Source organism: Leptosomus discolor, chromosome 4, assembly GCF_034619465.1.
Source record: "Leptosomus discolor isolate bLepDis1 chromosome 4, bLepDis1.hap2, whole genome shotgun sequence".
Taxonomy (NCBI): Eukaryota; Metazoa; Chordata; class Aves; order Leptosomiformes; family Leptosomidae; genus Leptosomus; species Leptosomus discolor.
The window spans coordinates 25,714,962-25,730,470 of record NC_141394.1 but is presented as its reverse complement, the minus strand read 5'-3'; the positions used below and the strand labels follow the sequence as shown (position 1 = coordinate 25,730,470).

Here is a 15,509-nt window from a genome sequence, read left to right as displayed (position 1 = left end):
TGCCTGCAAGCTTCAATAAAGCATATAAAAACAGCCCATACTTGAAGAGAACGGGTGCTAACTCAACAGCTGTATAGAATAACTGATCAACAGTTCTAAGTGGTGATAGGTTTCAAAGGCTAAGATAGAGTTTGAGAAAGGAATGTTATATTGCTTATGAGGGTTTACTGTGTTAATTAAACTTCCAATGTTTCTGCTTGGGCCTTAACTTTGTAACTTGGTTATCTTTAAAGAAAAGTGAGTTAATTTAAACTATTCTATCTTTTGGTTTTTAAAACACTTGTTCTAATGACAGTCTTCATTCTGGTGGGATTTTTTCTTTGCTTGTTACACAGAGGGATTTTTATCTGTTAGAACTAGAGTCACCAAATGCTTTGATTACTCCATTTAGGGCAAAACAGTTTGGGGAATGGATTTTCCTTAAGTGCGAAATTAAATGGGAGTGGTTCTTATTACACTGACAGTAGGACTGTAGAGGAATGATTTCCAAGGAAAATGTTACAGTGGTAAAACTTGTAGTTACTTGGAGTATACAGAATATTACTAAAGTACTTGGCTATATTTTTCTGTTAATTTTATGCTTTAAAAAGAGGCTATTTGGTTCTAATTTTAATTGGAAAAACTGACTTTAATGTTGCAACAACTTGTATTATTTTTAAGTAGAAACATCCATTTAATGATACTTCAGAGCAAAGTTTACATTTGATCAATAAATTCACTTAAAACTATGAAAGTAGTTTCATTTTTTTTAATCAAAATTAATGTGAAATTTAATCTCTGGGCAACCTAGAACTGGCCATATGACACAAACCAGTATTTCAAATGCATATGGAGGCAATGAGAGCATTTCTTTATCTAGTGCTACTTCTCAACTAGACTGAGAAGGAAGTGAGGCTAGATTACTCTTCTATAAGGAAAACAGGCAAAACTGAATGTGTTTCAGCTGTGCTGAATAGCTTAGCTTCTTATTTTCAGACTGCAGAACTTAAACTTTCCTTGAGACTCAGATTTAAAATGTCTTTGGTTCAGATAAATTTTTCAGCTGTGTTTTTCTATATTTTTCTAGTAGATGCATTTTATTGATGTATCTTATAATTAACTGCTGAATTTCTGCCAAATATGGACTAAAAAGCTGTGTTCTGTTCTGCCAATTTAAATCTGTGATCTTAGTTTTTCTACTTTGTTCAATCCATGGCAAGTAAAATATCCATTTGCTGTTTGTATTAGAGACATTGCATCCAGTTGCCTTAATTGCTTGGAGGAAAACTGATCTTGACTGTTTGAAGCTTTATGTATTTCTAAAATTCCTGTAACTTCTGTATAATTGCAATAAAACCTTTTTTATATAGTCCAGACAGTGTTTTAAGAGCTACTTGTCCCTGTCTTTCCTCAATATTGCAGTTGTTTAAAACAAAAACACCAAAAAAAACCAACCCCCCCCCCACACACACAACCCCCCACCCACCACTTTTTCAAGGGGTAAGCACCATTTGTTCTTTGCATTTTTACTTGTTGGGGCTCACTTTAAAGGTAGTGTACTTGTGTTTTGCCCACAGTGCTTTTCTCTTTTAGTAAGGGAGCATCAAGAGCGCTTACTGAAATCACTAATTCTACAGCCACTGGTTGGGAAGACCAGTAGCATTTTTCAACATCAAGTTACCTTTGTGGGGATTAAATTTTAGGTTGTCGATCAGCTGCAGAAACTACTCTAAGGTGTATTTCACAGGGAGGGGGAAGTTACCCTGAAGCCCACTTGGGGGGTTTGTTTGTTTTTAATGGGGGAAGGATAAGAACTAGAACTATCCTTCCTCTGTAAATTCAGCTCCACCTCTGAGGAGCCTCTGTGCAGTCCTGCATTTGCCAAGCAGTTACTTAACCTAGAGCTGGGACAGGGTGCCAGGTTGGTCCTTGGTTATGAAAATAGAAAATTTTGGTGTACTGCTTGGAAGGTTCAGCTGTATTTCCTTTCCTTCTAAACCCCAATAAAAACAGATCTGTTTTGAAAGTAAGTGCTATGAGGCTGTGAGGAGCAGTCACAGTTTTACTAGCTGGACATACGTGCTTATGTTTAATGAAGTCTTTAAAAGTGGGCCAAGTACAGAGGTAGCTTTTGACCCACGACACCCCCCCACACACACCCCCCCCCCAAAAAAAACAAAACAAAACCCAACAAACCAAACAACAGAACCCAAACCAAAAAACCACCCCCTCTGTAAGAACCGATTTTGCATGTCGCGGGGCTCCTGCCGCCGGCCAAATCCCCGCTGAGCGCCGGCCCCCCTCCCCTCCCCATGACCCCGGGCCAGCCGCTCGGCCGCGGCGGGAGCGGAGCCCGGCCCCGGGGCGGTCCGCTACCCGCCCACAGCCCCGGGGTCAGGGCGTCCCGAGGCCTCGCCTCTCGCCCGCCCGCCCCCGCCATCTTAAACCGCTACGCGCTGGGCGGGGGGCGAGGGCGGAGCGAGGAGGAGGAGGAGGAGGGCGGTGGCGGGCCCCGGGCCCGCGGCGGGGCACGACGCCGACTGAGGCGATGGCGGCGGCAGGAATGGCTGCTTGGACGTGGCTGCTGCGGGTCCCCACCGCCACCGAGCTGCTGCTGGCGGCCCTGTGCTGGCTGGGCTGCTACTGGCTCCTGCGGCGGCTGCGGCTGCCGCCGGGGCTGCCGCCGGGCCCGGCGCCCTGGCCGCTGGTGGGCAACTTCGGCTTCGCCCTGCTGCCGCCGCCGCTGCTGAGGAGGTGGGCGGTGGAGGTGCGGGGCGGCGGCCGGGGCTCCCTCGTCTTCTCCCCCCACGTCTTTCTCACCGGCCTCAGCAAGTTGTACGGCAGCGTCTTCCGGCTCTTCGTGGGCAGCCGCCCCTTCATCATCCTCAACACCTTCGGGGCGGTGCGGGAGGCGCTGGTGCAGAAGGCGGAGGTGTTCAGCGACCGGCCCTCCGTCCCCATCGTCCTCATGATCACCCGCAAGAAGGGTAAGGGCCCCGGGGGCGGCGGCGGGGCCTGGCGGCGCAGCCCTAACGCCGGGGGGCTGGCGGGTCCCGCTCGGGGGGCGGCCGCCCGCTTCGTGAAGTGCCAGGCGATGCTCAGCAAGGCTGTGGAGCGGGTGCCGTTCGGTTTCGTGGCCACTGTGCCGAAATTGATAAAATAACTGTTGTGAATTACAGGCTGAACCATCTACTCGCTTTTTTTTGTTTTTTTGTTTTTTTTTTGGGGGGTGTGTGTCCGTTGCTCTGCTGGTGACAGAAATACTTTGGCGGCGGTGTGAAGTAACTGTGTGCTTCCCCAGTTCTTGCCAAGGCGATGATGGCTAAGAGCGGGCTTCTGTGGCCATAGCTGCACCTCCTGCCCTGCCTGCGTGCGGGCTGCTGCCGCTGAGATGTTTGCGGTGTGTTGCTCTGCTTGTCAAAACTTACTGAGCATGTTTGGGTTCTTTTAATAGATCAAAAGAGAGTTTACTCGCTGTCACAGAAAAATGGCATGGGGAGTTTAAACCCGTGATGGCATACTGCAGTTAGAATTTCTTCGTGTTTAGTCTTTAGGTCCATTAGAGATCTCGGTGTTTGTGGAAAACTGCCTTTCCTTTTCCGCTTTAGGAGGGGTAGCCCAGGAAGCTTGTTAATGTGGTAACTGTGTTGTGAAACTTGTCTTTTGTCTTGTTTTGGTTTTTTTTTGAGGATAGTCTATTGGTTAAGTGCCTGAAACTTTTTATCTTGAATTTTTTACCGTGCCAGAATTACCCCAGTAAAGATAAAAGGAAAGCGATGGACCTAGATCATGTTTATTAAAAAAGCAATCAGGTACCAATGCTGTAATTGGTATAAAGGATAAAAAAATAAATTATTGATGATACTGGTTTAATGATTCTGGTCTGAGACAGATCTTACTGGGATGTAGTTGTTGTTATAGTGCATTTTTAGGTACAATACATTTATCAAGGACTGGGGGAGGAAAGGGGAAGAGCAGTGAGACTTTAGATGAGTTTTAGCAGTGCTGTAAAAGCACATGTTCAGGCTCGTGGTGGATTTCTCTTTCCTTGAATGCTGTGAATTTTCTGTACTTTTTGTTCTCTGCAGACAGTTGTCTTTTCGACATTGTTGACATAAGAGTAGCCGGGGCAGGTAGCAGCTTCCACAGGTGGATGCTCCCGGGGAGTCAAAAGTGTCAGGAGCCTGTTGTCCAGTGCATGCTGCGGCCAAGTGCAGGGACTGTGCCTGCCTGTGTTGCGCTGCGGCGGGGAAGTTACGTTGCTTTACATTTAGTTTTATCTGGAAGGCCACCGTAGCTGCGCTCAGGCCTGGGGACTGTTACAGGAGGGTTGCTCAGTTGTCCGTAAGATGTACCGAGCTGTTACGTGTTGCTTACATTAGCTGGCGCAACAAGCTGAATTGCTGCAGATGCGAGAGTATTGTAGAATGAACTGCAGGGGTAGTGTATTTCGAGTGCCCAAAGGGAAAAGTCAGTGAATGTGGGCAGCGTGGGCCTGCCTGGCTCTTGCACAAGGAGGTTCTCCAAAAGCCGCTGGAAGTCGCAGCTGCTCTCAGTGGGATTGCTTGGGTTTAGTGGTGGCACATAGGAGATGACCAGACCTCTGCGATGCTGCGTTTGTGCTACTGGGAAGGCAGTTGCTGCAGAAACAGTGGGGTAAGAGGTGAGCGATACATGTTTTCTGAAAGCTTTGTGGTTTGTTTCGGTTTTTGTGTTGTAGGTACGATGTAAATCTCTCACCTCAGTTTTCATATATTGACCACAAGAGCTCTGGGCTAACAAGTATATTTTTGTGTGTGGTTCATGGAGGAGGTGGATGGGTTACAACACTCTTAAGTTTGGTCGGGGAGCCTCCCGCACTTAGTGTCAGGGAGGGTTCATGGGAGAGACTTCGCTGCAGATCAGGGCAGCAACAGTTGTGTTCGTGTGTACTAGGAAAGGAAACGGTAGAAGCAGGATGATTGTGTAACTTCAGATCTACTGCTCGCGACTTGGGTACTACAACGCTGGGATGCTTCAAGGCAGTAAGCGTCCATTCTGGATTCCTACATCTTCGTTCTGTAAACAAGCTACCTGGTGTAAATTTATGAGGCTGTTTTCTTTTAAGCTACATTTTCTGTTGTAGTTTTGTCTTTATTCTGAGCTGGCCTGCTGAGTATGCTATGGAAGAAAGAAGGGCTTATCTCGGCTGTGTGTGGCTCTGTTGCGTGTGAGATGGAAATAAAATATTGTGCCGCGGGGAGAGCAAGTAAAAGTATCAGAAATGGTAAATGCTGCATTTCAACAGCTGAATAGCAAAGAGGAGAGACCTTGGCTGAATGGGAAGTGGGGGGAGAACTTAAGGGAGAAGGTCAAGGTCAGTTCCTAACTCTTTTTCCGATGTGTGTGCAGATGCCTGTGGAAAGGGAGATACTAGACTGGGGGAAAATAGGTTTTGGCATTTTTGTTTTAGTAAAGCATTTTTGTATTCTATAGCTATGAGAGGTAGCAAAGACTTGAGCTCTAGAGTGGATGGCGCTTGAGTGGTCATCTACATGTGTAGTCCTGCCCTATGCACATCCAGATGTTGACACTGAACAGTACAGAAGTTAAATGTTGTGAATTCTGCTTTTCATAGAATCATAGAATCATTTTGGTTGGAAAAGATCTTTAAGATGATCAGGTCCAACCATTATCATAACACTACCAAGCCCACCACTAAACCATGTCAAAGTTCCCAGTATTGCAGCAACACTAAAGCAAGAAGTGAGAAATTTGGGGGGTGGGGAATTAGTCTTTGCTAGAACTTCCTTCTTGTGAGGATTTGAATTTTTCCTGTAAAACAATGAGAATAAAACAAACTATGGTTTTCTGTGTGTTTGTTTTGTTCGTGCTGGGTACGTTGACTTTTCAGGTCATGCAGAGATTTTCTTTGAAAACAGTGAAATACTATTCCATTATTATTGCCTGGCAGTGATCCAGTTTCTTTCTTCACTAATCTCTGTTACTCTAACATTCTGCTCTTCTTCCTCATTAATCTGCTTCCTATGTTGTTCTTTCCCAATTTGCAAATCAATTATTGGTATTCTGCAGTAGTTTGGGATTTGGGGACTTCAGGAGACATCGTGCCATGCAGCCATGCCCTGCGCAGGACTGCTGGAGAGACTCACTGAGTGCAGGGTGGTTTGGTGGTGGTGTTAGCCTTCCTGTGTGGCTAGGAAAGTCGTCTTTACATTCAAGACAATAGGTCTGTTTTCTTTTATGAAGGTATTTGAATCCTGAAACTAATTTTCCTAATGACAGAAAGGGGAAGAGATGGTGGATGTATAGTCTGTTTTGAAGGTATTTGTTGTGGGATAGAAACAGTGATGACGTTGTTTTGTTCCAAGAAACCCACAGTTTTTTCCCCACCCCAGCCACAAACCCCAAGTGGGTTCTTGACCAAATTCAGCCCCAAATAAGCCTGCTTTTTCACCTCCCCTACTTGATGACACCAGTGCTACCAGGAAACGTTACTTGAGAAAGGGAATCTGAAAAGTTTTGATTTCTGTTTTTAAAGTGCTAGGGGGTAACTATTTGAGCAGATTGCCAAAGGAATGTCTTCATGCAGAGGAAATGGAGTTCAGCTGATTCTTAGCTTGTTCTGACTCTTCATAAAGTTCTGCTTATTTTGTTTAGGGCTTTTGAAACTAGATTATGTGTTTATGTTCTTCAATCTGTTGTTACTACTGTGAGTAGATGTAATCAGAAAATCTGACCAGAAAGATCACCAGCTTTATGTTACACTGAACTGTTTATACTTTTGGGGTTACAGACTCTTCTGAGTACAGTGCTGACATTTACACATCTACAGATTTCTGGTTTGGGCTGTAGATTTATTTTTTGTTTATTCCCCTTTATTCATGAGAGGCTATGAACTTTAAGTTGTAATAGAAAAGTAGGTAGTGTAAAGCATTGAAACATGGTGCACCTTTCTGTTGCTAACTTCTTATGGCCATTTCTTTTTCTTTTAGATTTAACATTTGCAGTTGGCAGAAGAATTGATGCTACTTTTAGAAAGTAACTTTTTATTTCCAGAAAAAAACAAATCTGGTGTCATTTAACTAGAACAACAAAAGCAGAACTAGCTGGTGTTTTGGTGACTTTAAACTTTCTCAGGTTAGCCTTGGAGTACATTAGAAATAGCAGGTTGTGTCTTTTGTTATGCTGCAGTATCTTTTGGGTGGTCTGTTAATTCAACAGAAGAGATACTTCTATTGGTAAGTGAGCAATATTTATACTTGAAGCTAAGGGTTTTAATTTCAATGGTGTTTCATAATGGCACAATCATGCAGAACATGTGCCTGGAGGCGTCAGAACTGTTGAGATGCAAATCAAGTAGGTTTTTGCCAAGTGTCTCTGAACCTACCTTCACCTTCCCAGTTTGTTTGCAACATACATATTTAAAGAAAAACTTTGCTTAAAATAGAAATATCTACACACTTAAACTGTATTGAGAAGTTTGTAGAATATGAAGGGAAGAAGAAACTCAAACTGGTTTGTGTTTTAGTATCTTCTGTTCTGCCTTGCTGAAGGAATTTGTGTCTCAGGACATTGAGAAAAGGCTATAGCTAACGTATGTCCCAGAGTAACAGTTCCTACAAAATTATTAGCATTTGTAATAAAGCATCTACAGTATCTTTTCTCCATCTAGTATTGTCTTGCAAAGATTAATAAAACTATCAATGTAGCTATTATATTCATTTCACTGATTGGGAAAAGGAGGGACAGGATTTCCCAAAACTATTACAAAGAACCTTATGTTCTTCCTTTAGCTCCTGGCCCAGTGCTTTGTCATGTGTCATTTCCCGCTCTAATGGCATTTGCCATGTATCATTTCCCTCTCTGATGGCTCTTGGGTTGCAGGCCTGTCTAACTATTTCTCCTTGAAAATAGAGAATTTTGGTTTCATACTCTTCCTTTCTCTTCTAGGTGTTATTTTTGCACCTTATGGCCCTGTCTGGAAGCAACAACGGAAATTCTCTCTTTCAACACTGCGTTATTTTGGAGTAGGAAGACACAGCTTAGAGCCTAAAATCATTGAGGAGCTGAAGTTTATAAAGGAGGAAATGCTGAAGCATGGAGAGGATTCATTTAATCCCTTTCCGATCATTCGCAACGCAGTGTCCAATGTTATCTGCTCCATGGCCTTTGGCAGGCGTTTCAACTACGAAGACGTTGAGTTCAAAACGATGCTGAAGAACATGGCCCGTGCACTAGAGCTGAGCGTCAACAGCTACATGATCCTGGTCAATATCTGCCCTTGGCTGTACTACCTTCCCTTCGGGCCTTTCTGGGAACTTAGGAAAACAGAATTAGACATTACTGCTTTTCTAAAGAAAATAATTGCACAGCACAGGGATACACTGGATGCAGCAAATCCCAGGGACTTCATTGATATGTACTTCATCCATGTGGAAGAAGAAAAGAACAACAAGGAGAGCAGTTTTAATGAAGACTACCTATTTTTTATCATTGGTGACCTCTTCATTGCAGGCACAGACACTACTTCCAACACATTACTGTGGTGCCTGCTCTACATGTCTCTCTACCCAGAAGTACAAGGTAAGACTATTTTTATTCTAGGTGTTTTATTCCAGGCTCTAAAGCTCCAGGTGGATGTTCAGAAACAGAAGCAAACAGCGACAGTAGAGAAGTCACTTGGAGCACAAATAGTGCATGTGTATGTGCAGTTTGAAAGGCTGGTATGTAATCAGACATCTTCTGTCCTGCTCTGCTATGTTGATCTCTAGGTTAGTGCGGTGTATTAACCATCTAAATCGCCCTTTAGTCTACGCATTTCTTCTGTTTTGGGACAACTTTATCTTTCCCAATCAGTTCCAGGGGAACCTTAGTATGTTTCAAAAGCTTTGGCAATTGTGGCATTCCAGGCCTGTAGTAGTGACATAAGGTGTGTGAGATACGTAGTGGTAAGGTCTGCTTTTATGCCTCCCTGAGCAGGGAGGTTCTTGAGCCTGGTGGCAGAGTCTGGGGAACTGAAACACTGCCCACTGTAGAGGAAGATCTAGTTAGAGGCAGCTTAAGCAAATTGGACTTACACAAATCCATGGTGCCAGCTGGTCAGTGTCATTGCAAGGCCTGTCCCCATCAGTCTTGAATGGTCATGGCAGTTGGGAAGGTTGCTGATGGGGGGGGGGGGGGGGGAGGAGAGAGAAGACATGGGGAGCTCATGGCCCCAAAGGAGAGGCAGAAGTAACTGGACTTGTTCAGTGTTAGGAGAAGGTGACTGAGGGGAGACCTTAGGCTGTCTGCAACTACCTGATCGGAAGATGCTAGGAAGATGGAGGCAGCCTCCTCTGAGGTGCACAGTGGAGGGAAAAGAGGCAGCAGAAACAGTCTACAACGAGAAAGTTCTGATCAGATACTAGGAAAAAAAAAATTCCCTATGAAGATAGCAAGGAGTGCAACAGATTGCTGCGAGAGTTAACAGAATCTCTGACTTTGGAGGTATTCTGAACTTGTTGGGGTATGAGCCTGAGTAGTCTCATCTACCCTCAGAGTTGGATCTAACTTGGAAGATGACTTTGCTGTGAGTAAGGGTTTAGATCAGATGACCTCCAGGGGTTCCTTGCAACTCACATTATTTGATGGTGCTATGATCTGGTTGCTGTTTGTGACAGAGTTCTAGAAAATGACTTGTAGATTTTTGTGGATATAAAAAATGCCAGTGGTGTTGGAGACACTGCGATATGAAAATAGTACTTGCTAGGGTTACATTTCGGGACTTTGTAGGATAAATTTGCATTGCCAAAGACTTGAAAAATGTTTAATCAGAATTAATTTTTATACTGAGTCTTGTTACGGTATCTGTGGCTGCAAAGCCAGCGTTGTTCTTTAGTACTATTTAGCAAATTTGGATGCTTGAATTTAAGAAAAGTAAAGCAATTGATTTATTAAATTATTAGCAGCTTCTCCTAAAGTCCGACATAGCAACTGATGTCCACTAGAAAGACTGTCGGGTATATGTGGACCGGAAATCTTGGCAGGATGGACAGATTCTACTTAGGTAATTCTACCTCAGTAATTCTACCTCAGTAGTGAAACACTTCCCCAAAAGACCACTGCTTTGCCCAGAATTCTTTCTAACCTGGAGCGAAGAAGGGTGAACCTCAAGTTACCTAAGAACAATATAAACCTGAAATACTTCTATCAAGTATTTGAGATTTGGAGGTTTTCATGGGCTGCACCTGCTTTGCAAATAAGCAAATAGATACTTGTTTACCTATCTGTCTGGAATGATCTCTTTAAAAAGGTCAAGATCGTAGTTTATTGCACTGTCAACCAAATTGTTAAGCAAAGATTGCAAAACAGGGTATCAGTTCAGTTGATGGGAGAGAGAGTCCACTGGGGACAAATTTAAAATAAAATTCTTCCTATTCTATTTTTAATGGTTGGGTGTTACCACTGCTTGACTTGATATGCAGTTACATGAATTAGATATGCTCTAAATTATGCAAATGAAATCTAGAAGAGGTTTGTGTTTGGGTTTTTTTTTCCTAACCCCTTTTCCTCCTGCCTGATACCGTACAGGTGTGTGCTAGTCAGTTTTCTCTCTTCTGCTCATCTCTAACTGCGGGGACAGTGGCTCAGGCTGGCTCACTTAACAAAACTTTAGGCCTCAGGCTAAACCTGAACCACTGTCCCCGCATCTAACAAGTTTTGTTGCCTCTCTCTGATTTCCGTTTTCCTTATGCTGTGGCTGTTGTCAAACAATACAAATAAGCTCAGTAGTCCCGAGTGTATCATTAGCTATGTAATGTGATTCGCTCCCATAAGGAATGGGATACCAGAAGTATCTTGATTGTCTGGGAGTTATGTATAGGCCTCTTTTTTTTTTTTAAAAAAAATTTTTTTTTTATTCCCCCCACCCCCGATAATGCGTTTCTCTTGTCCCTGAAAAGTCATACTTGAATTGTGTAACTTTTAGCAAGGGTTGCAGAGATGGAAGGGTAAATGAAGGGCAATCAGGGGAAAAAGTCAGAAATAATGTATTTGTTTGTGGAAGCCAGTTTTGCTTTTTACATGGAAAAAGAGAAGGGTGAGTTGCGTGTGTGTGCATATAGGGTGGCAGTGGGGAGTATTTGGTTTGATCTGTTCCCTAACTTGGTTTTGATCCTTGACTTCTGAAGATCTCTGAGATTTTTGAATATATGAAATGTAGTGGTGCAGTTCAAATAACGTGCTGTTAGCGGAGAACTCTTCAAGTCTACTTTTTTGCAGTTGGCAATGTGAGCAGCAGTTTGGCTGCTTTCTGTATAGTTCCACACGTCTTTACAAACCTGGAAGAAGTGTTGTTCAGGATAAAATGATGGTGTGACATTTGGCATGAGACAGTCTCCTTAAATTTTTTTTTTTTAAATATTGAAAACTTTACTCATTTAAATTACCGTGGATGTGTATACCTGAATACAGGGCTATAATGTGTCATTAAAAAAAAGTAGCAAAACCCCACAAAACAAGTCCTTGAGACACACACACCATTAGCAAATCTGTTGCTGTTGATGTATTTTTTTACTCTGTTCCTCATCCGAGAACTTGGTTTTCCCAGCAAACCCAGCAGGTGGCAGCAACTGTTCGTTGAACACAGATTGTATGGTATTTCTGAATGCTTCTCTGAAAACAGAGACACTTTTTTGCATTGAGCTTTTATTTAATCTTGAAACAGTGCTAAAGAGAGAAAAGAGCAAAAACTCAGAGTATCAGCAGCCTGGATTCTGAATCTTGGAAAGGGCAAGCAGGACAACCACAAAATATTCAGGATATCAAAGATAAAAAATGAAAACTGACTTTTATTATTTTAAAGGTTAATTTTGAGGTCTTCTCTTTCAAGATTGTCTTTTGCTGTATAGCCAGATTCCAGTTACCTGGAAGAAAAGGCACATCATCCTGTATGTGGGTGAAGCAAGTCTTGCATCTTGGAAACTTCTGTGGAGAGGATTACTTGTTTGCTGAGCCTTTAGTGAGATGGAAGGGGCAAACAAGTATTTTGGCACTTTGTGCTCACATGAATGAGAGGGTCAGATAAGCTTGGGGACTTCTGTTTTTCCTTTGCAGAAGGGCTGTATGTGGGAAGGAGCATCTGCTGCTGCCTTGTGGGGGAACTGGGAAATAGCTGAGTTTAGGTTCTGTGAACAGAAAGTAGGAAACAGAAAGAACAAGATACATGGCTTCAGTGCCTGCAGTAACAGCACCAGAGTTCCTCCTCCAGAATGAAGTACCAAAGCAGCTGCCTGAAAAGCTTTCCCACCACCTTTCCCAGTTCTGAGAACTGGATCTCCCCAGGGACAGAGGCCAGCTCAGGCACACAGTGTATGCCGTCTCGTTTTGTTCATTTTTTTTAGTGCAGGCCAGAAGCTTGATGTTTTCACCATTCAATTGACTGTATAGTTAAACTCTTAAACTAAGATTATGAATACATTTGGAACTGGAACAGAACTTTTCCTGTACTTTTCCAAGACAGAAGTGCTAGCAGTGTCTGTTGTCTCAGTAGCTTTACTCTTGATTTGTCAAGACTGCACTTGGTTGTTTTGCTCTTCACTGAGTCCGTTCTTAGGGCTTATGTCAGCGTAGTTATTTCAGCCAGGGATCCCATGTCTTGCAGTCTTTTTTGACAAACGTATGTAAACAGTGAGGCCTAGGCAAATGAAATTGAGATGATGTCTTCTCACATATTGTGCCTCTTTTTTAATTTATTTTTTATTTTTCTCACTCCCTTTGAATAGAGAAGGTTCATGCAGAAGTTGAAGCAGTTCTAGGACGTGACAAAGTTCCCTCTCTTACCCACAAGGCTCAAATGCCCTTCACAGAGGCAACCATTATGGAAGTGCAGAGGATGACTGCGGTTGTTCCCCTTTCTATCCCTCGAATGGCCTCAGAAACTGCTGGTAAGCACGTGCAGACACTTGTTAATACGGCACTTCTTTTGCGGATGGGACATCTAGTGAGAATTTACAAAGACCTCATTTATGTGTTAGACATGTAACCCAGGTATGTAAAATGCCATTTACAGAGAGTAGGTGGGCTTGAGACACTCCTCTACATAAGAGCATGTCTGACCTAACATCCAATTCTAATTTAGAGCCATTTCTTTTCTGGGGGTCACCTGGTGTTGCCTGATGTTTTTAGTGGTAGTTGGCAGCTGAGCCTCCACCTTTGTACCTGAAACAGCAGAGTTGGTTTTGGCCACCTGACACAGAGGTCTGAAAACATCAGTTTGGAGCAATTGGTTTGCTAAAGCTTGAAAGGCTTATACTGTTGAGCTCCACACCTACAGAAAGCAGTAATAAATATCCTCTTGCAAGTGGTCTTTGGCTGTATGTTTTTATAAATATAGCTGAACACTGGCTGAAGTGAGTGGGAGGTAGCAATGCTTGGCTTTCAAACCCACTACTGAATTGATCTGCTTGTTTTAATGTTTTGGCTTGCAGGACAGTGAGGTGCAACAAGCCGAAATGAGATTAGTTGCTTCAAAACCCTTTTGATGTAACAGTTCAAAACCCTTCCCTCTTCCTTGCCTTCACCTTCGCTGTGGTAGGGCCCTGTGGCAGCTCAGGAACAGGAGGAAACTGGGTCACAGCGCTTCCATGCAGCAGAGTGCGTTTCTAACGATGGTTGCTGCCTTTTCCCTGCAGGGAGCTGTTGGTGTGGGAGCTGTTGGTGTAGCAGCTGCTCTGGCCTGCATGATTCTGACCCAGGCAGGCTAGCAGAGGTCACCTCTGCCTTAAGCTCCTACTGTGTTTGCAGCTCGCAGCCAGGGATCTGTATCATTTTTGTGACACCACCTAGCTGTCTTTTTAATAAGTCTCCCATGTTTATTTCTAGCAACTTGCCAGATCCTCTGTCTCTGTGCTTTTGTTTGAAGTGCTGCAGGGATATACTATTCCTAAGGGCAGTGTGATCGTGCCAAACTTGTGGTCAGTACACAGAGATCCTAACATTTGGGAGAAACCAGATGAATTTCAACCATCAAGATTTCTGGATGAAAATGGCCAGCTAATTAAGAAAGAGGCATTCATTCCTTTTGGAATGGGTAAGATATCCACATGCTGTCGGTAGCTGGCTGGGGGTGGTGGTGTTTCCAGTGTAGCGCCTTGGAGGTGTCAGCTGTGAAAGTTGTGCATAGATCAGCGACAGAACTTGTTACAGTTGATGGATTGCAAAATGGGTTGGGTTCCTAGCAGCTGCAGTTGCCAGGCAGAAATGAGAAATGGTGAATCGTTCTTTGATGGTACTTCAGGTGTGGATGTAAATGCTGTTGGTGTCAAGCGGTATAGCTGGGCAAGGCTTAGACTCAAATAGAGGAGAGCAAAGCTTCAGGGTTCATAGGTTAATAGTAGCTGGAGCCTTTCTGTGTTTGGGCTGTGCTAGCACAGGAACTGCATGTGTGTGAACAAATGGATCAACAGTATAAAACCAGTAATACATCTCTTCTAACTATTCTTTAGGTAAGCGTGTGTGCATGGGAGAGCAGTTGGCAAAAATGGAGCTGTTCTTAATTTTTGCAAGTCTAATGCAAAGTTTTACCTTTTTGTATCCTGAAAATGCTGCAAAACCATCTATGGAGGGAAGATTTGGTCTAACTTTAGCTCCATGTCCGTTCAATATAATAGCTTTGAAGAAATGATAAAACATCAAAAAAGATTAAAGAAAGAAATACCACACTTTTAAAATCAGCTTTATTTTGTTTCCAGCTTGTTTTGTTACTTTCTTTCCAGAAAACACCAACTGCGCAGACTTTCATAGTCAGTGAGAACAATCCATTTGCACTTCTGGAAAGAGAAGTTTGGTTTTTTGTGTGTTTTTTTTTTTTTTTTTTTTTTTTTACAAGCTGTTGCATTCCACAAATGAACTGACAGCATAGTTTGCAATTTGATATTAAGACTTGCTGGGCTTAACCCCTCTGTCTATAAGTTATTACTGTCAGTTAGTCAAATATTAATTATGGGAGAATGGTCCAAAACATCTGTTAATTCTTTAGCAAACAGTAATGGTTATTTTGGTAAAAGCAATACGTAAACATTTAATTTACCAAATGAGCGAAGGACATCATCTAATACCAAAGGGATTAAAGAATGAGAGGGTATTAGCATTTTCTGTGTAAAGAAACATTATAACTGAGCTTAAATAATAGCAAGTACTTTTTGGAAATAACAAAACGACACTTCTTTTAATTTTGGAGGGTTCTTTTCTTGCAAGTAACTCATAGGTGTCGATTGGATCGAATCAGTCTGGATTCCTGGATCCAAACATTCTTGACTATCAGGGCTCACTATAAACAAGCAGGTACCAATTCTGAAAACCCAGGCTTGGGGGCCAAATGAATCCTTGAATATACCGTGTTCCTAACATGAAAGGAGTGTGCAGCATCTCAATGCAGATGTTTTATCTCAGAATATCAACAAGAGTAGATTTCTCTAAGAAGAAACAGAAGTCTGTTCTCTCTGGTGCCAAAGCAGATATTTAAGATGACATCTGCACTGCCACTTCACCTT

The 15,509-nt window shown here is 43.0% G+C and overlaps 1 protein-coding gene across 1 annotated transcript; it reads left to right on the top strand.

Moving 5' to 3' along the window:
- Nucleotides 1-2,527: 2,527 nt before the first annotated feature.
- Nucleotides 2,528-14,641, top strand: CYP2U1 (cytochrome P450 family 2 subfamily U member 1). The gene is made up of 5 exons (XM_086464287.1): nucleotides 2,528-2,966; nucleotides 7,930-8,562; nucleotides 12,741-12,902; nucleotides 13,880-14,047; nucleotides 14,463-14,641. The coding sequence occupies exons 1-5, from the start codon at nucleotides 2,528-2,530 to the stop codon at nucleotides 14,639-14,641; spliced, it is 1,581 nt and encodes a 526-aa protein (XP_086320413.1).
- Nucleotides 14,642-15,509: the final 868 nt, after the last annotated feature.